The sequence below is a fragment of the Hesperophylax consimilis genome, chromosome 18 (assembly GCF_061612785.1).
Source record: "Hesperophylax consimilis isolate HC1 chromosome 18, BYU_Hcon_1.0, whole genome shotgun sequence".
NCBI classification, from domain to species: Eukaryota; Metazoa; Arthropoda; class Insecta; order Trichoptera; family Limnephilidae; genus Hesperophylax; species Hesperophylax consimilis.
Genome location: NC_142853.1, coordinates 32,601,409 through 32,621,308, shown reverse-complemented (window position 1 = coordinate 32,621,308; position 19,900 = coordinate 32,601,409). Strand labels below are relative to the sequence as shown.

Here is a 19,900-nt window from a genome sequence, read left to right as displayed (position 1 = left end):
TGAAACTGGTCGATAATTACTAAATTATTGGCACTAGTTTTGACTTTTTAAATATTGGTGTAACTACAGCTGACTTGAGTGTTTCTGGAAAGTCACCTGTGCTGAGAGATTTATTTGTGAACCAGTAACGGAGCTAAGACAGTCGAACATTTAAAAAAAAAACAGTTCTTCTAAAAAAATAATATCAGCGGCACCAGTGACATAGGAGATAGGGATATTGACCATCTCTACAAATCAATAGCAATCATCATGACATGTGTGTTTTAAATTTGTTCCATTTTTAGTTTTTCAACACACCAAACTATAATAGTATTACTCTGCAAATTGAATTAATATACCAATTTACTTAATGTCGGAAAAACGTAAAAAACCGTGTGGGTGGGAGTATGTAAAGCGAAGAAAGATTAGAGAGGAAGCTTTAAAAAAGGAAGCTATGGATAAATGTTCTAACACACTGACCATAGAATTTGTTGACACCAATCACTTGCTACAAAATGATATTGAGTCATTACCATTAGTTAAATCAGAGGTATTAGACGAGGAAGAACTAGCAGCCACAGTTACTGCAAGCACCGAATCTGAGCCAGATAATACCTTTGATTTTAAAGATCCAGCCAAATGGCCGCCCCAATTGAATGATCACATTCGTAAAATTATTGTAGGTATTGGACCAATCCAAATTAAAGATGATTTATTTACATTTCCGGTAACAAAGAAGCGACAATTTTCTAAAAAGTTCTATTTCAAAAGAAAAGAAAATGGTGATTTAATTAACAGGAATTGGCTCGTGTATTCCAAAAAAAAAAACGCAGTGTTTTGTTTTTGTTGTAAACTATTTGGTAGTAGCGATAATTTCTTTAGTTCAGAGGGCGTTTCAGATTGGTCTCATTTAAGCAGGGATTTAAAATGTCACGAGCGAACATTTAAACATATAGAATCATTTAAATCGTGGCGTACTTTAGAAACTACACTTAAATCCGGCGCAGAAAAATTAGATTGTCAAAATCCACGGTTAATTTCCCAGGAGGTTCGACATTGGAAAAGTGTTCTAGAACGTTTAGTAGGCGTTGTCCAATTTTTAGCTTGGCAAAATTTACCATTTAGAGGTTCTACTGACCAACTATATGAACCAAATAATGGAAATTTTTTAAAGTTAATTGAGAATTTTGCAAAATTTGATCCGGTCATGAAAGAACATCTAAGAAAATTTGAAGACGGAGAAACTAACAATTTGAACACAAGTCAAATTCATACGGAGCTAATTAATTTAATATCCAATATGATTAAAATGAAAATAATTTCTATGGTCAAAGATTCTCGCTATTATTCGATTATAGTATATTGCACTCCGGATAGCCACGATGAGCAACTAAGTCTAGTTGTTCGATTCGTACATAAAAGTAATTCAGTATTTGAAGTCAGGGAACACTTTTTAGGCTTTATTCACATTTCAACTGGTGAAAGTTTAAAGATGGTTGTTTTAAAGGAGATAAAAAGTTTAGGATTATCGGTTGAAAATTTACGTGGACAAGGATACGATAATGGATCCAGTATACATGCAAAGAATTGTGGTATGCAAACTACGATTAAATGTATTGAACCCAGAGCGTTCCTTGTTCCTTGTGCATCCCAATCATTAAATTCAGTTGTAATTGATGCCGCTAAAAGTTGTTCAGATGCCCTCTCCTTTTTTGATACGGTTCAAAATTTATATGTTTTTTTTTGTAGTTCTACACAACGGTGGGAAGTTTTAAAAAGAAATGTTCCAAGTTTATCTTTCGAACCACTTAATGACGACACTCGCTGGGAAAGTAGAATAGATGCCATTATTCCACTAAGGTTCTATTTATTAGATGTTTATGAAGCCTTGGTAGAATTAAGTAGTCACGGGGATGCGGTAAGCAACAATTTAGCTCAATCCTTAGGCAATGAGATTTTAGATTTCAAATTCGTCTGCTCTTTGATTACGTGGCACGACGTATTGCATCAAATTAATATAGTAAGTCAAATTTTACAAAATCCAGAATTAAATTTTAGTAGTGCTATTAATATTTTAAATGATATATTAGATTATTTAGTGAAATACCGATCTGATAGAGGCTTTTCTGCAGTTGTGACCGACGCAGAAGAAATAGCTATTAACTTAGAAATTAAAGCAGAATTTCCAGCAAGCACCACATTACGTTCGCGGCGGATAAAAAAAGAGTTTAACAAGGATGACCCAGCTCCAAATCCAAGAGATATGTTTAGAATAGAATTTTTTGATCGCATATTAGATGCAGCGATCATATCCGTCAAAGATAGATTTAGTTTAATGAAGGAACACAACATTATTTTTGGATTTCTTTACGATATTAGTGCTATCGCATCAATGCAGGAAATTAATTTATTGGAAAATTGTAATTCATTAGATAAAGCATTACGACACAAAAATAGTGGAGATATAAACGGGCCGGATTTATGTAATGAATTGAAAAATTTGTCAGGATTAGTTCCTTTTAAAAGCTCTGCTCTTGAAGTTTTAAATTTCATTTTTAAGAATACCTATGAGTGCATATTTAATAATTGCGTTACTGCTCTGCGAATCCTTCTAACTTTACCAGTTTCGGTAGCTGCGGGCGAGAGCAGTTTTTCCAAATTAAATCTAGTAAAAAATTATTTGCATAGTACAACGCCAGAAGATAGGTTGGTTGGTTTAGCTGCAATTTCTATTGAACGTCATTTGTGTTGTGATTTAGAATATGATGATTTAATTTCACAGTTTGCTAATTTAAAAGCGCGTAGAGTAAATTTCCAGTAGTAAATCATACATACTTTACACATCAAAATGATCCAGTCTATTTAGGTCTCATCGCTCTTGGCCTTAAGCGAATAAATTCCCGCCAACAGCTCAATTATAACTACAAATATGGGATAAACGATGAAATATAGGTGAATTCGTTTGCTTTAAACCACAATAAGTAGTTTATACGTTTCCATATAAATATTCAGATATATGATTTTTTTAATGAAATTTCCATCGCTTGAGGCATTTATTTTGTAAATACTCCATCACTCGAGTAGTTATTATTGTGCAACTTGTATTATGTTTATAAAAGCCCTATGGGCATCTATCTTCTATATAAATAAAAGTGCTAATGTTCGTTTGTTAAAAATCTTAAATCTCCCTAACTTCTTCACCGATTGCTTTATTATTTTGACACAATAATGCAATCGAATACGCATGTGTTTTAATATACCCATATTATGTAGATGTCACCTGTGAGAGATAAAAGCATGCTTTTTTTTAAAACAGCGCTATCTATTGGACTTAAAAGCAACGCGCGCTATTGTTTCTCTATCTGCACAGATAGACTGATGCGTAGCGGGGTAAAGCTGGTTACAAATAAATATTTAAAAAAAAATTATTGCTGATATTGAAAGCACTTTTGTTTTTAATTTTCCTTAGAAATAAAAATACCTTTTCAAAACCTCTCTGTCCTGCAGAGACATGTATCTGTAATTTGAAGTGCCTACTATTATTTTGTATGTACTTACTCTTTATACCTTATTTTTGTTTGATGTATTGAATGTTTGTAAAAGCCTTACGGGCGTTATAAATATGAATATTTTTTTTTTTTGAAATGCACCTTAGTTTTTAATTTTCCTTTGAAATAAAGGTTACGATTTTAAATTGCAATGTGTTTTATTTGATTATATCCCCATTTATTCTTTTTTGGACTTTTTTTGATGATTACCGGCGATATGTTGTATTTGGGCATTTTTGCCAAAATTTGCACATCTTATATTTTACCAATCTGCTACTTTTGCAGTTCCCACCAATAACAGATTGCTAAAAGTCGGGATTGTATTTCAGTGCAGAAATTCTGGGACTAACTACCATAACATGTACTCCTCATTGCCCAGAGTACTGTGGAACTAAAAGATTCTTTACCAGAAATGTTAACCGTTAAGTGCTATTCAATGCTACCACGCTGCAAAATTAATCACAAAAATTGCTTTAAAGAACGTTCGTTGGTCCTCGGGAGAGCGACTGTTACATTGAGTGCCGCGTATTACGGTTGGCGCGTGTCTTGATAATTATATTTATTGTTTATCCTGTTGAAATAAATACACCCTAAAGTGAATCGATATTTTTCACCACATCGAATGTTAGTTGTATTGTGGACGATGTATCAAATGATAGCGACATAATGGACGACGAGACCTTTGTTTGACGAAAAGTTTTTACAAAAACAACCTTCTGAAAACCAAATGTTTTATGCTTTGTTTAATTGCAAAAAGAATGATAAAAATTTATTGATATTCGTCCAAGTTATTGAATTTGTATTTAATGCCTACTTTTTTATCTTAAAAATGTAGCAATTTACATATTTACTTGCACAATAAGAAGCATAGCACTAAAACGGTTAAATTTGATTTCTTGCACAAATTTATGTAAAAACTGGATATTTTCCAAAAATATAAAAAAAATATTAGCTTAAAATTATATATATATATATACTGGTACTTAATCAGACTTTTTAATTGAATGTAGATGTAAATAATTAATTAAAAATATACAGGTTCGACAGTTGTATTTAACTGACTAAATAAAGTAAATTAATAAATTTGCATGTTAAAAATATATAACTTTCCAATATTCTACAATACGTAACTACGGAAAAACCAATCAAAATCGTGAAACATGACAAAAAACGCAATGTACAAACTTTGGCAAAAATGCCCATTTACATTTAAATCTCTGTACTTACACAAAATAAGTTGACTTAATTTATACATACTTATAGAAACCATGTACTATGTGACCTTAGTAAAGGGTACCACCATAGGACAGTTGTGGTTCATTGGTATGTGCATTGCCAATAGTCTTCACGTCTGTGCCCCACTCATCAATATACTCGCTCAGCATAATTCCCGCCAGGTCACTTGTGCTAGCTTCTAGTACAAGACCTCACAAGCCCATTGTGCATACAGGGTACCGTGGGTAAAGTGCGCTAACTTCGGGAGGTGATTCTACATGATGGTTGAAGTAAAAAAGATAAATAGATAGAAGATGTGGAAAAATAATATGGAAGATAAAAATGGATTTAACTAACTAACCATCACTCAGTTTTTCACAGGGGTAGGCAGAGAGGACAGACCGCCAAACTCGGCCTTGGCACACATTTCTTGCCTCATTCACATTCATACATACTCTTTTATTATTCTGACTCTTGACATGGCCCAACTCGAGTATCTGATTCACTTGATTGTGCCATGTCTTCCTCGGGCGTCCCCGACTTCTGCTACCATTTGCATTCCCATCATATACGAGTATTCTTTTTTTTTTTTTTTTTTTTTTTTACTTTATTTATTTTCATTTCTTTACATATATTATACATATTAATAGACAGTAAATAATAACATAATATATGTTACCAAATTGTATACACAAGAAATGAAAACCCACTAAGGCACTGCCTGAGTGTGGGTAATATAAAACCATTACTATATTTCAAGTACCTAAGTATAACATATATAAGTAGAAAAAGTTTTTTTTCTACTTATATATATTAGTTCTCCTTACACTCCTTTCTTCGCTCATTCGCTCTACATGCCCAAACCATCTAAGCGTCCCTTTCTTAATTTTACTCATTATGCTTACATCAGTCTTGCAATCTTTGCGGATCTCCACATTTCTCACACAATCATACATAGTTTTACCACTCATACGCCTCAGGGATCTCTTTTCAACAGCATTCAGTCTACTTTCATCCTTTCTCTGCAAGTTCCACCAAAATTCCAAATTCTGTAATTCCATTCCAAAGTAGGAAATAATGCCGATGAAAAATTCTCTAAACCTTTACACAAGCCTAACCCTGCAACCAGTAATAAACAAAACCGAAATACACAATACATTTTAAAATAAAAACCACTGAATTCGAAATACAACTGCAGTTCTTCTCCATGTTTTGATCACATCTCAGTAAAAATACTCTACAACTAACAATGAAAATGTACTAACACCACTTTCCCACCTTATGAATCTCAGTCAGACCAAAGGCATTTTTCCAGCAAATTATAAAAATCTATAATATCACCTATCTTTAAAACCCACAAAATGTCTCAAATTATCGACAAAATGGGTTGTGATTTTTATGAGGAAAATAAGATATTACACTGCAATCAATTCTGCCTTATAAAAACAAAAAACACACAAGTGCCAATAACAATAGCAAATGTAACATCACTGCAATGCAATCTGACTAAAGTCATTTCTATTAACATCTATCGAGGAATTAAAAGCATCGCGCTCTTTCTGGATCTGGCTAAAGCTTAACTATATCTCGCACAAAATCCTTTTGAAAAAACTTCAGCTAATCGGTATACAGGGGCAGTTACTTAAATGGTTAGGAAGCTATCTAGAAAATCGGAGCCAAAGAGTTAATATTAGTGGCACGTGGTAAGCGATCCAGCCAATATCGAATTTTTGTGTTCCACAAGGAAGTACTTTAGGAACAATATTGTAAGTATCTATATCAATGACCTTGCCGATCATATCATCACTTTTGCTGACGATACGGTCTTAATATTTGCCAAAAACTGGTATGAAGCGCATAGAAAAGCTGAAATTGGGATAAACAATGTCAAACATTGGCTGGAAATAATCTCCTTACTCTTAATATGGATAAGAGAAAATTTATACGTTTTAGTGCAACACAAGCGGGACAACCCAAGGAAATACTAAATACATATTACTATTCACATTTGCAATGAACCGAATAGTTGTACTTGCAATAACCTAGAATGCGTGGATTGTTTAAAATATCTAGGAATCACCAAAGATAAATATCCGAGATGGGAAGAACACATTAACTCAACTGCCTCAAAAGTCAGACAACTTACTCGCCTTAAAAAACAATCCTGTAATTATTTTTTTCATGATAATTTTTTTTCTTTCTAAATACATGTTTGTCTTTTAATTTCTTAATCATGATTGCAATGTAACCAAAACTATATAATATACATTTGAAAGAATCCTTAATTCGAACAGAAATCTTCACTAAATGTATACTACGAGCAAAATTATGCTTGTACCATAATATATTACTAAACTGATAGTTCTTTCCAAATGTATAGTCCTCTCCCAATCCACAAGCAAACAATAATAATTACAACACTCTGTTAAATTGGAATATACTTAAATTGTCAGACAGAAGAATTGGTATTTCTATATAAAATTATACATGATTTAGTTGATAGTCCGGTATTGCTAGAATTGCTAAGCTTCCGGATTCCACAACGTAATACTATCAGTCAGAATTTATTTCAGTGCAGAAATTCTGGGACTAACTACCATATGTATTCCTCTTTGCACAGAATACTAATGGAGGGAAACAATTATACCAAGTCAGTGGACATCTTCAATTTATCTTTAAAGAAATATAAAATGTTGTTAATGAAGCAGTTCAGCTATGTATAATAAATAATGTATAATTCTTAATATTCATGTGTAAAAGCCCCGAAAAAGGGCGTTAATAAATAATAATATTTGGCTAATTTATATAGCGCCGTTTTTGTGAAAAATCACTTCAAGCGCGTTGTATAATATAATGAATTGTATTTGGGTTCATCGGGTGATGCTGGTTTGGGGGGACACTTGACCTTTCCAACTGGTCTGTTTTGATACATCGCCTTGCGCCGCAGCAGGAGGCGTAGATCATTCGTCCGATTCTCCTGGATAAACTGATCCCTAGATTCTTACACACCCCTCATACCTTTTTCCTTCCTTTGCTTAAAATGAGCCTCCACACAGCATCTTCAAAGACGAGATAGGCCCTGAGGGACATTATTTTCCTCAGGGCCTCCTGTGTGGGGTTATTGTAAAAAAAGGACTAATATTTTCTTATTGTAAATCTATTTATATAAAGTCTGTGCCCTGTGCGGAAACCGGGCGGGCGATGTAGATTTGATTTTTATACAAATCTTATTGACCTTCAAAACAAGAGGAAGGTCACTATCTAGGTCAATGCAACGCCGGGGACTTCAGCTAGTAAAAATTAAATAGAGGTGTGTCTACACGGGAACAAATTTAATTTAAATAAAGGTGTGTCTACACGGGGACAAATTTAATTTCATAAAGGTTTCATTTTGTTGAAAAGAGAAACTAAAAAACTGTTTTATGCATCAAAAAAGTGTTTATTAAATAAGATTTATCACTTTAAATACATAATTATATCAAGAATTAAACAACTATGTAATACTGTTACGAGATTACTCGAAAGATAAGAATGGCAGGAAACAAATCACAAAAATTCATCCAGTTTTTTATATTGTCTTTTTGCATTGTGTAAACTTAAAGATAACATCTTTTCAGTAACTCCGAGTGATTAAAAAAACAGTATTACGTAGGTGATTATTCTACGAACATTAAGCCTTAGTTATATAAACAATAGTATGTAATAAAAATTGCACTCTTTTGGTATGAGCTTAAATTTGAAGTAGAGGGAGTCGTAAGCAATTCGGGAGACGAACCCATTTACTCGCCGTAATATGAAATAATTGTGAAGTAAGTACCTACTCACAACTGCCATTGGCTCTTTGTCCCCTCCTCTTCATTGGCTAAGAGGTAAAAAGTGGTGCTGAGGAATATTTAAAAACCTAAATACTAAAAATATAAACACAGGAATCCTGCCAAAGAAACAAAATTTAGAAAATGGCCTGTGTCTTGGAAATGAAGTTTAGTCAGACAATGCTTGTGAGATACTATAAATTTCCAGTTAACTAAAATTAATATACCCCATCTTTAATACTATAAAAATAATAACCAAGTTGGAATACAATAAACTCTGGATTTAGCAATGAAATATACAAAATACATTATTGTAAGGAAGAAACAATTTCAAGTCAAAAAATACATTTAAGACAAGGGTTCTCAAACACTCGATCACAGATCAAAATTTGATCGATTCCAAATTGATGTTAGAAGTCGATCATTGTGAAAATGAATGCAAAAAGAACTCCCAAACTCACAAAGGTTGGGAACCCTTGATTTAAGATGTTAATCGAATTACCATTATTGTTTTTTTTTATACTTGAAAATTACAATAATCATTGGTACAGATACAATCTTTGTCATTGTCACTGAGGTGCATAATAAATATAATTATCAATATACAAAGTGGGTAAAAAAATTACTTGTTTTCGTTTAAATGTCTTTTGAATGTGAATTTAATAATTTAAAAAGAGTGCAAATAAATGTACCTAAACCCACTGGGTCGATATCGGTAAGTATCGGCAATCAACATAAACCGAAGACAACCAGTAGCACAACCGTTGTGGGAGTTTTCTGCGCAGGGTCTTGGGTTTACATTCGGTTATACACTTACCGATACCGACTCAGTAGGACGATGGCTTTAGTTTTTTAGACGCTCTCTAAAAGTCTACTGAAAAATCATATCAGACTAAAATCAGACAATATTTTGCATCTTAACATTAAAGTTCATGCTATATTACATCTAATAAATTATTAGGAAACGGTTTGTTTAACCAGTTGTTTACATAACTTTAGATAGCTGATGTTAGAATAATGCTTGGTCAAAAAAGATTAACAAACATGTGAATAAATAAAAATAACTTACATAAATAAACATTATTTAAATACGTCATAGTGTTTCAATTTACAGTTATCCATTTTGAAATTCCAAACCAAGACTCTGCTAGTTGGGAGTTCATTCAGATGCAATTTCGATGCGCAAAATCAAAAATTGCCAATTTTGTCAGAAAATTGAAAAGATGCTGAAAATTACATTATTTGTCATGTTAACTTGGACTTGAATTTATAGTAAGTCAAAGTAAATTTAGCCAAGTCCAAGAAAACATATTATTATTTCATTGGCAATTTCTGTTTGTTAAAGAATGTTATTTTAATATGTTTTCAAATTCATGGATTTCTGCATCAAAAATAGCGACTGAATTGGCTCCTTGTAATGTTATAAAAAAATTATTATTGACTGCAAGTTATTGAGACTACATCACTTATCAACATACATCTTTAAAAATCTACAAAAAATAACATTTATTCAACACAAAACAAAAGCCTCCCTAGACGTAGGTAATATTATTCACGGCGGCAACACTAGGATTTACGACTAGTTGTGGAATAGAAATTCAGTGCTCGATAACAACCATATAAGTCTTTCACATTTTACTATAATACATTGATACCCAAATGTCACTTTTCACGAGGAATCGCTGGTTTGGGTTTATGCTATCACCAGCGGCTCATCGTCGGAGAATCCTCGGATTGGTGGAGCTTCGTCTTCATCTGAAAAAAAAATCAGCATTTATATACGATCATGAAAAAATCATTAGATTTAGAGTGGATATTATTTTTGTACACATAAATTTTACAACTATCCGTATATACACATATATCGTTCGTAGCATTTCTTGCCATTGCACACTACAAAGTGTGTATTTTTGAGTGCTGACCGTTGATGCAAAGAAATATCTCACCCATAATGTCGGAAGCATTTCCCAGAGTGGCGGCGCCAGAGCGGGAGTCGTATCTCGGGTTGGCAAAGCGGGCAAACGAGGAGGACAGGCGGCGGTGCTTGAACGCCAACACAGCAAAGGCGGCACACGCTCCGATGGCGACGATTCCAAGTGGGATTCCCACCAGGAGGGACATGCTCGACTGCTCGGTCTTTATCCAACTGTCTATATAAAAAAAAAAATTAAATGTTTTTTTCTTCCTCTAACATGGTCCACTAACATAAACACGTAGATAAAGGTCAGTAACTTGAAATCATTCTCGAGCATGACTGCAGATTGTCGACAAACAACAGTTCACATTGACTAAATTAAGCGTATCTAGCCGACGTAAACTGTTTATTCATACGCGGTCTGCAGTCGTTCTTGGGAATGATGACACGCTGTCGACATCATCAAAAAACCTTTCTCAAAGTGCTTGTGCCAGAACTGAGCAATGTAACATGTCGGGTTATGCCAGTAAAGTATTGCACAAATGTAGTTTACTGATTGACACAGTTAACCTGCAGATACAAAAAAGGTTTGTTTGTTAGATTCCCTTTTGGTCGCCTGCAAAGTTCTAGTTGTCTAGCAGTATTCTTTCAGTGAATACTTCGTAGTGCAAGCCTAGTAACAGTTTCTCACCTTCTGGAACAATCAGCGTCATGGCCTCACTCTGTGGCCCCATGTAGCCAGAGTTGGTGACCATGCGCACTCGCAGTGTGTACATGTTGCCGGGCTTCAGGCCGGGGATGTAGAAGGGGGACGATGCAGCAGGGAACACATGTTCCACCGAGGTATTGTTCTCGCCCTCCGTTACAGTCACAGCAAAGTGGTATCTGAAAAGGGAAACATAGATTAGTTAAATTTACACATTTTAAACTGAAATAAGAGATGGTGTAATATGTATATTTAATAGATCTTGATCTTAACAACCCCTGGCCACAGAAGAAACACCCAATAAGTTACTAACAAATAGCGTCACTAACGACAAACACGTCAAACAAGAGCGAATCACCACTTGGATGGGCCACATCTCTTCACTGTGTTATAAAAAGCGTTATGTGAAAACGTGAGTACTGAGATATGGGCTGTTAAACATTTCATTTGACTGTAGTAACAATATATACTATACACATTAAAAGTCAAATAATTTTATAATAAGATATTTCATTTAATAGACGATACGTTTTATATACATATTTTAACCAATTTATTCATTAGTTTTGAGGAAAAACACCTAAAACAAATAATGCTATTTTCCAAAGATCAATGTTTTCATTTTACCAACAAAAATTCCCATAAAATTGAAAAATTCCAGACGTGTTGCAACATTAAAAACACGATAGCAAATAACATGATAATGACAAATATGCCAAATGCCGACCGCACACACTTAGTTTCAATATGCGATGGAAATTGGCTGTGAAATTTCAATTTCCGCCGAACAATGTCGTATTTTTATGAATTCACTTTATATAACTGAACTGAGAAAATTCGATTTTACACGGGAATAAGTCGCTATTACGAATTTACTCGGAAGAACCTACCTGAATTGAAGGGGCGGCCGAGGAACTCGATTTTCAGCGATTTTTTATTTTTCTTAAAATATCAAATTATGCTGGAAATTGTTAATTTGAGATTTGTTATCCTGTGGATTGCGAATTAAGCCAGTTCTACTGTATACCTATAGTAAACCATCTTCAGAATTAGGGTGAGTCATATTATTATTATACACACATTCCTAAGATGCATAATATAAATACACATATTATAAGCTCTACGCCAGGGTTCGGAAAACTACTAATATGACCCGCTGCCTATTTTAATCTCGCTCGAGAGTTAATAATGAATTTTACATTTACAAACTTTAGAAAAACATACATACAAAATTTATTACACACTTTACAAAAACAGCAGACATTACAACTGGAATATCTTCATAATTGTCATTTATACAACGCAGTGTTCAACTCTTTGTGAAACAAAACATAAAGTGTCCAAATGTAAGGAAAGGTAAGGTAAGGTAAATGAAACTGTCCTTTAAAAAAACATTTTTTTAAAGGAAACTGAGTCATTCGGTTGCAAAAATGGATTGAAATATTAAACTTGAACCTCTTTACTTTAATAATATTCTTTTTGTTTTAATATACAATTATTTCTGATATGTTTTGAAAAATCATAATGGTTTTGTGACAAACTTTAGTCTGTCTTCAATGTTTTGAATCAGCGGTCCAAAAGTACAAGTTTTTTCCACGTTCTTAATATTAACCACTCGGAACATTAGAACGTCAAAAGACGTAAATATGATAATAGCGGTCAAGACATTAGTACGTCTTTTCACGTAAGCGCGCGAGATTTTACAAAAATCGATTTATTTCCATCACTAGTATACGGATTGCCATGATTTAAAAAACAGAGTATCGATAATGAATAACGCTACGCGTCTGCATTCAAAAATATCTATGGAATCTTGAGGTGCATTATCTGAGTCGATTGAATCTGTCAGCTTGTTCGTTCGTAATTTATTGCGTTTTTAAATAATTTATTAAAAATATTTTAGTTTGGACGGTTAATATTTTGAGGTGACCAATAGTTTTTAATTATATTTCTTCAATATATAAAGTGTTATTTCTTTATGATACTCAGAAAAAAGTACATTTTTCACAGCTTTGAAATAATGGTCAGCGATTTTTACATATTTTTGACGTTTTCAGAAAATGTATATTTAGAAACGCAAATATTTACGTATAACAAAACAATGCGATAGTGAATTTCATAATCTTTCCAAAACATTTTTTAGAATGAAGCTACGTTTCCCAAGACGTGAGTTATGATGCTTTTAGCAAAAGTCGTGAATAACACAAAAATTTCCGCGTTTTGACAGTTCTCAAAGGAACACATAGCATACAAATGCCTTTGTCTGAGAGGTTAAGGATGTTAAAAATAACATCATTTTATGGTTCACCCTAAATGTAAATAAAAAAGTGTGCGTTTCTTCTTCTTGGAATCTATGTTTTATAAGTACATATTCAAAAGAAGTTTGCCGAGCCCTGCTCTGCACTATGTATCCATAAAATATAATAATGAATTATTTGTACTCACTGCGGTATCTTGCTAGAGGACAGGGTGTTGGGCAGTGGGCGGCTGGCCCAGTCCAGGACAAAGGATCCGTTGGGCGCCTGTCTCCACTGCACCTGGTGCGGTGGGGGAAGTCCTGGTCCCTGGATTATGGCTGATGCCGGCACAGCTCCAGGAACGTTGCGCTAGAAGGCATAATTTATAAGTCAGCGTGCCTTGCAACAAAGGAATTATTATGCAAATTAATTTATTTGATAATAGTCTGCATTAGACAAAGACATAGGCAGAGTCAATTTGACTGATGAATCAATTCAATGATTTATTCAATTTGACTGAAAAATCAATTCAATGATTTGTTCAGTAAAGTGAATTGATAATTCAGTTTTCAGGGCTTGTTTCAGGCATTTTTAAATTATACATAACAGACATTGATACTGCCTTCCAGGAACACTGTCCAATATGTTTGTATTTTGAAAAATATGGTATCTTGTCTTATTTTAAATAGCTGAATGGATATTTAAAATTTCCGTAGCTTATAGTGATAAAAAAAATTTGTGAACTCTGTGATACACGGCTACATCTAACTAACTGGTTTGTTATTCTCAAGAAATGCTATTTTATATGCCCAAAATAACTAACCAAGACTGTCACATTGTATTTGCCTCCGTACTGCATGTTTTTGAAGGTGTGAGACATTGAAGCATTCTTGGTAGGGGTCAGTTTGATGGTTGAGGTCTTGTTGAGTGCCATGTCTCCAACCGTGATCTGAAAACAAACAAAAACATATGTGTCAATAATTTTAGTTACCATACTGGTGGATTGAAAGTGATTAGGAATGGGCAAAACTGGAGACATTCGAGGGTGGCATTCCAAAACTAACTGCCAAAAGTCTTATGAAGAAGTAGAAGAATTTAGATAGGCATTGTCAATATGAAGAACATGATATTAAAAAGCCTGGTGACTTACAATATACTCGCTGATTTCTGACATGGTGTTGCAGCTGGAGTCCCAGGTGATGATCATGATGCTGGGATCCTCTGGGCTTCTGTTCACTTGCAGATTCTTTACAGGAGCTCTGCGACAGAAAATCATATAAGATATTAGTGAACATATTGTGCAAGAAGACACAAACGTCTAGGATAAAGTCTCATCTCCATACAATTAAAATGTATGGCAAGGACATTGTTAGCACCTTGAGTTCGCGCAGTCACGTTATTAATATAACTTATAACTCCAATGCACTAATTGTTCACACAGGTGTTTTAGTTGGGTGATTTCGCTAATCGGGTTTTTAGCTCTATACACCCTAAAGGCCGTAGAGACTAAAGTTAACTACAGACCGAGTAGAGAGTATGCAACAAACAGATAATAATGTCCTTCATATTTCATTAATAAACTCGTAGTCACTGGCAAAGTGTTGGCAGAGTAAGGTTACCAATGCGCTGGAGTGTCTGTCCTTGGCTCTCCACGTGGCACAGAACTGCTAGGAAAGGAGGAACCCTAAAACAAAATACATACCCCCAACATAGCTCTGGGTTCAAAGAGATACAAAATTGAATGGATTATAGAGTATATACTGTACTTACGTTCTGCTGTATTCGGTGATCAGCGACACGGGGTCCTGGCTGAGGGGACCGAGAGCAGGCTGCACCAGCCCCACACTAAACAGGTACGAGTCACACGCCTGCAGGTTCTCAATAAGCATCGAGGTGTTGGAGGTCTTCAGGGAAGATACTAAAGGGAAATAATAAAGTTTTCGCTCCAGTTTAGAGAAAAGATGGACAATATGCAAAACACATACATTGGGCGCGTTTATAATTCCTACGGCTACGACATGGTAATAGCAACAGTGTTTAATTTCTTTAATACATGTGAGGGAGATGTATGGTAATGATTTCATTTTTTCCTTGGGGGAAGCAGACATACAAACACTTTTTTCTCTCATTTTCTACTACCTATTTAATATGTAAGAAAGAGCTGCAGCTTTATAGTGATAAAGAATATATGTTTCATTTTATGTTTGTGCCATTGCTGTAGGAATTATAAAAGCACCCATATTGTCAAAATGTGCCGCATGGTGGGGTAGCGTTCTAAAGGTTAACATTTCATTGCGAGTCACAAGTCAGTGGCAAACTAAACAAATACATATAATATGACAAAAAGGGCGACAGACAGGACACTTTACACAAATAATACATAAATATCATCATTCAGAAGTTCCGGAGAGGATTTCAGGACTTCCTTGTTGTTGGTGAGCGCGACTTGCAGCCCCGGGCAAAGTGAGAATTAAAACAAGAGAATAAACCTCACCCTTGAACATCTGTTCCATGGTGAGTCCATAGTGCACGGCGTACTGCAGGTCGGGCAGCTTGTCCAGCGGCCTGGTCCAGCTGAGCAGGACCGAGGTGTTGTTGGTGAGCGCGGCCTGGACGCCGGGCACCGCGGGCAGGCGGGTGCCCAGCGTGGACATGAACACAGTGGCGGGCCGTCCCATCAGCTCGTCCTTGAAGGTGAGCGCGACTTGCAGCCCCGGGCAAAGTGAGAATTAAAACAAGAGAATAAACCTCACCCTTGAACATCTGTTCCATGGTGAGTCCATAGTGCACGGCGTACTGCAGGTCGGGCAGCTTGTCCAGCGGCCTGGTCCAGCTGAGCAGGACCGAGGTGTTGTTGGTGAGCGCGGCCTGGACGCCGGGCACCGCGGGCAGGCGGGTGCCCAGCGTGGACATGAACACAGTGGCGGGCCGTCCCATCAGCTCGTCCTTGAAGGTGAGCGCGACTTGCAGCCCCGGGCAAAGTGAGAATTAAAACAAGAGAATAAACCTCACCCTTGAACATCTGTTCCATGGTGAGTCCATAGTGCACGGCGTACTGCAGGTCGGGCAGCTTGTCCAGCGGCCTGGTCCAGCTGAGCAGGACCGAGGTGTTGTTGGTGAGCGCGGCCTGGACGCCGGGCACCGCGGGCAGGCGGGTGCCCAGCGTGGACATGAACACAGTGGCGGGCCGTCCCATCAGCTCGTCCTTGAAGGTGAGCGCGACTTGCAGCCCCGGGCAAAGTGAGAATTAAAACAAGAGAATAAACCTCACCCTTGAACATCTGTTCCATGGTGAGTCCATAGTGCACGGCGTACTGCAGGTCGGGCAGCTTGTCCAGCGGCCTGGTCCAGCTGAGCAGGACCGAGGTGTTGTTGGTGAGCGCGGCCTGGACGCCGGGCACCGCGGGCAGGCGGGTGCCCAGCGTGGACATGAACACAGTGGCGGGCCGTCCCATCAGCTCGTCCTTGAAGGTGAGCGCGACTTGCAGCCCCGGGCAAAGTGAGAATTAAAACAAGAGAATAAACCTCACCCTTGAACATCTGTTCCATGGTGAGTCCATAGTGCACGGCGTACTGCAGGTCGGGCAGCTTGTCCAGCGGCCTGGTCCAGCTGAGCAGGACCGAGGTGTTGTTGGTGAGCGCGGCCTGGACGCCGGGCACCGCGGGCAGGCGGGTGCCCAGCGTGGACATGAACACAGTGGCGGGCCGTCCCATCAGCTCGTCCTTGAAGGTGAGCGCGACTTGCAGCCCCGGGCAAAGTGAGAATTAAAACAAGAGAATAAACCTCACCCTTGAACATCTGTTCCATGGTGAGTCCATAGTGCACGGCGTACTGCAGGTCGGGCAGCTTGTCCAGCGGCCTGGTCCAGCTGAGCAGGACCGAGGTGTTGTTGGTGAGCGCGGCCTGGACGCCGGGCACCGCGGGCAGGCGGGTGCCCAGCGTGGACATGAACACAGTGGCGGGCCGTCCCATCAGCTCGTCCTTGAAGGCCTGCACCTCGATGGTGTAGATTACACCGGGACTTAGGTTGGACACTGCAAAAGATGACAGTGCAATGTAAGACAGATATACAATTAATGGTCCAAATAAAATGTTGGCAAAATTGAGAGGATTTGCTATTTGACATTCAATTAGCAGCATTCAATTTACTTATGAAGAGGGTATTTCACAAACCCTCAGTAAACAGTTTGGTAACTTTGGTGGTAAAAATCAAATAATCTCAGCAGTAGTGAAATGGTAAATATATGCTACTTTACGAGTAGCCCTCATTGACAGTTTACTCAGAGGTAACAGACTAAGATAAAAACCCACATAAAAAGTATTTATATTATTATAAAAATATTTTTTTAGTGCCTTGAAGACAGAAATGAAAAAATGGCAAAATTTATCACACATAAATTTTTCCCCCGTCCCTTGGAAAACCTTAAGGCTGTACATAGTGTCACGCTTACGTCGGTCGCTTGCGGTAATATGTAGGTGAACGAATAAAATGAATAACAAGGATCATCGTTCAAAATTGTCAGTGCTATGTCGTCAGTCGACCGAGGTTAAGCTTGGTACAATTTCCAGCCTTGGAGACTTTCCCTGTATCCCCTTTTCACCGAGTGTATAATGATAAAGATATTATCAAAATGTACTGACATGTCAGGTTGCAATCTTGTGTCTTGATGGGTTCAGGCTCCGGGTAGGGCATGGGCAGCTTTTGCTTCAGATAGTAGCCGTCCACTCCTCGGATCTGATCCCAAGCCACCTGGAAGGAGTTGGGGGACATTCTGATCACCTTCAGGTGCTGCAGCTCGTCAATATCCCCCATGGCGTCGAACATGAGCGTCACGGCTTCTGAGTTAGATTGGTAGACAGCGTTCTTGGCTACGACCTGGGGAGGAAGAAAATTATATATTTCATTGATCCCAAAATTAAAGTCCATCAATTATTGTGCTGTTAACCGCAGACGTAGTTACAATCATATCGAGAGGTTATTGGTAAAAGGTGCCCCTTGTTAAAAAATTTCCTACCAGAAGTACTCCAGGATCTGGAAATACACAAATCATCGCTAGTTATGTTTATATAAAATTAACTTAAATTTAAAAAAAATTATATACATTAACTTCACACAAATAATTTCCGTCAGGGCATGTCATCTTTCAGGATGCTGTATGTAGGGTATTTTCGAGGAGAGGAAAGAGTGAAAAGGGACTTGAAGAGACCCATGTTGTTGAAAATCACAGACTGGAAAATCTTTCCACAGCCGAGCTGTTGATCTCAAGAATGAGTTGTAGAAACAGCCCATTCTCAAGTGACAAATGTCAATCATCTACAAATGTTGGGCGCGTGATTGACGTGTTAGGCACCAGTGCCGAAGGAATCGATGATGCTAGTTCCTTGGAGCATTTTCCATTGAAATATCGGTATTGGGAACAATTGGTAGGATGTTAGTTGACTTACCCAGAAGGTGTAGTTGGTGCCGGGCCGGAAATGCCCCAGAGACAGCAGGGTCTTGGTTTCGGTGGGGGGCACGCTGACCGAAGCGGGCGGCAGTGGCGGTGACACCATCACCTGATAGGTGCGGATGCGGCCGTTGGGCTGCACTGGCGCATCCCACTCCAGCTGGACGCGGCGTCCGGCCTGCTGGCGGGCTATCAGGCGCAGGGCGGGGGATGGGACTGAAATAAATCATCAACACTTGAGATCTCGCCTGACAACAGTTAAGCAAAGATATATTTTATTGAACAATCAAGCAATGTATGGTGTCTTTTTTAATCTTTTGTAAAGCTGAAAATAGATTCCACCTAAAAATTCCTCTTCATTCTTGAATTTTCAGATTTCATTTTTCTTATTCAGTCATTTTTCTTTTTATAGGTTTTTTTTCTGGAGAAAGACAACAATCACATTGCAATAATTCATATTTTATTGCATACAGTAATAGTGAAATCTATTACGAAAAAATATAATAAGTCAATTACTAACAATATCACGACTAGGATTTGGAAATCCCGCACCTTTATCAAAACTGCGGGATTGCAGGAAGCAAGGAGCATCTATTTCTTCAAAATAGATCCTAGGTCTTGAAATTTCCGAGCTTGAAATGCAGCTCTATGCTCTCTTCACAGCATCAAGTTGAGTTCCTCTTTTAATATAAATTTACATATCCTACACAGTTACTTTATAAGGAATGTAATATCATGAATTTAAAACAACTATTTATCCTACAAACGTTATGCAGATTTTTTAACAATATAAGTTCTGCTAAAAGAACGCAACAAATTCGTACTACAAGAATTGGCTCTGGTCTGAACTTTATGGCAATTCACCCTAAATCCTCATTTGGGCAGAGACATTATTTGTACCAGGCTCCACTTTTATTTAATAGCCTTCCAGATCACATTACTTAAAACGCACCTTTTCAGACAGTCGTATCCATAATTTCAGAAACCTCCACTTTCACAGTTGACGGCAATTTAAATTTAAATTAACAAAATGTAAAAAA

General features: G+C 37.0%; 1 protein-coding gene across 1 annotated transcript in view; it reads right to left on the bottom strand.

Moving 5' to 3' along the window:
- Window positions 1–9,588: 9,588 nt before the first annotated feature.
- The window catches only part of LOC149415680 (uncharacterized), a 70,415-nt gene continuing 60,103 nt past the window's right edge, over window positions 9,589–19,900 (bottom strand). Inside the window, exons 16-29 of the mRNA XM_089642413.1 lie at window positions 18,859–19,076; window positions 18,055–18,289; window positions 16,943–17,447; window positions 16,684–16,901; window positions 16,425–16,634; window positions 16,166–16,375; window positions 15,907–16,116; window positions 15,183–15,330; window positions 14,563–14,671; window positions 14,236–14,361; window positions 13,621–13,781; window positions 11,161–11,354; window positions 10,501–10,704; window positions 9,589–10,309 (exon numbers count right to left, since the gene is read on the bottom strand). Coding sequence (XP_089498539.1) covers window positions 10,248–10,309; window positions 10,501–10,704; window positions 11,161–11,354; window positions 13,621–13,781; window positions 14,236–14,361; window positions 14,563–14,671; window positions 15,183–15,330; window positions 15,907–16,116; window positions 16,166–16,375; window positions 16,425–16,634; window positions 16,684–16,901; window positions 16,943–17,447; window positions 18,055–18,289; window positions 18,859–19,076 — 2,810 coding nt within the window. The 3' untranslated portion in view covers window positions 9,589–10,247. The remainder of the gene's footprint in view (window positions 10,310–10,500; window positions 10,705–11,160; window positions 11,355–13,620; window positions 13,782–14,235; window positions 14,362–14,562; window positions 14,672–15,182; window positions 15,331–15,906; window positions 16,117–16,165; window positions 16,376–16,424; window positions 16,635–16,683; window positions 16,902–16,942; window positions 17,448–18,054; window positions 18,290–18,858; window positions 19,077–19,900) is intronic.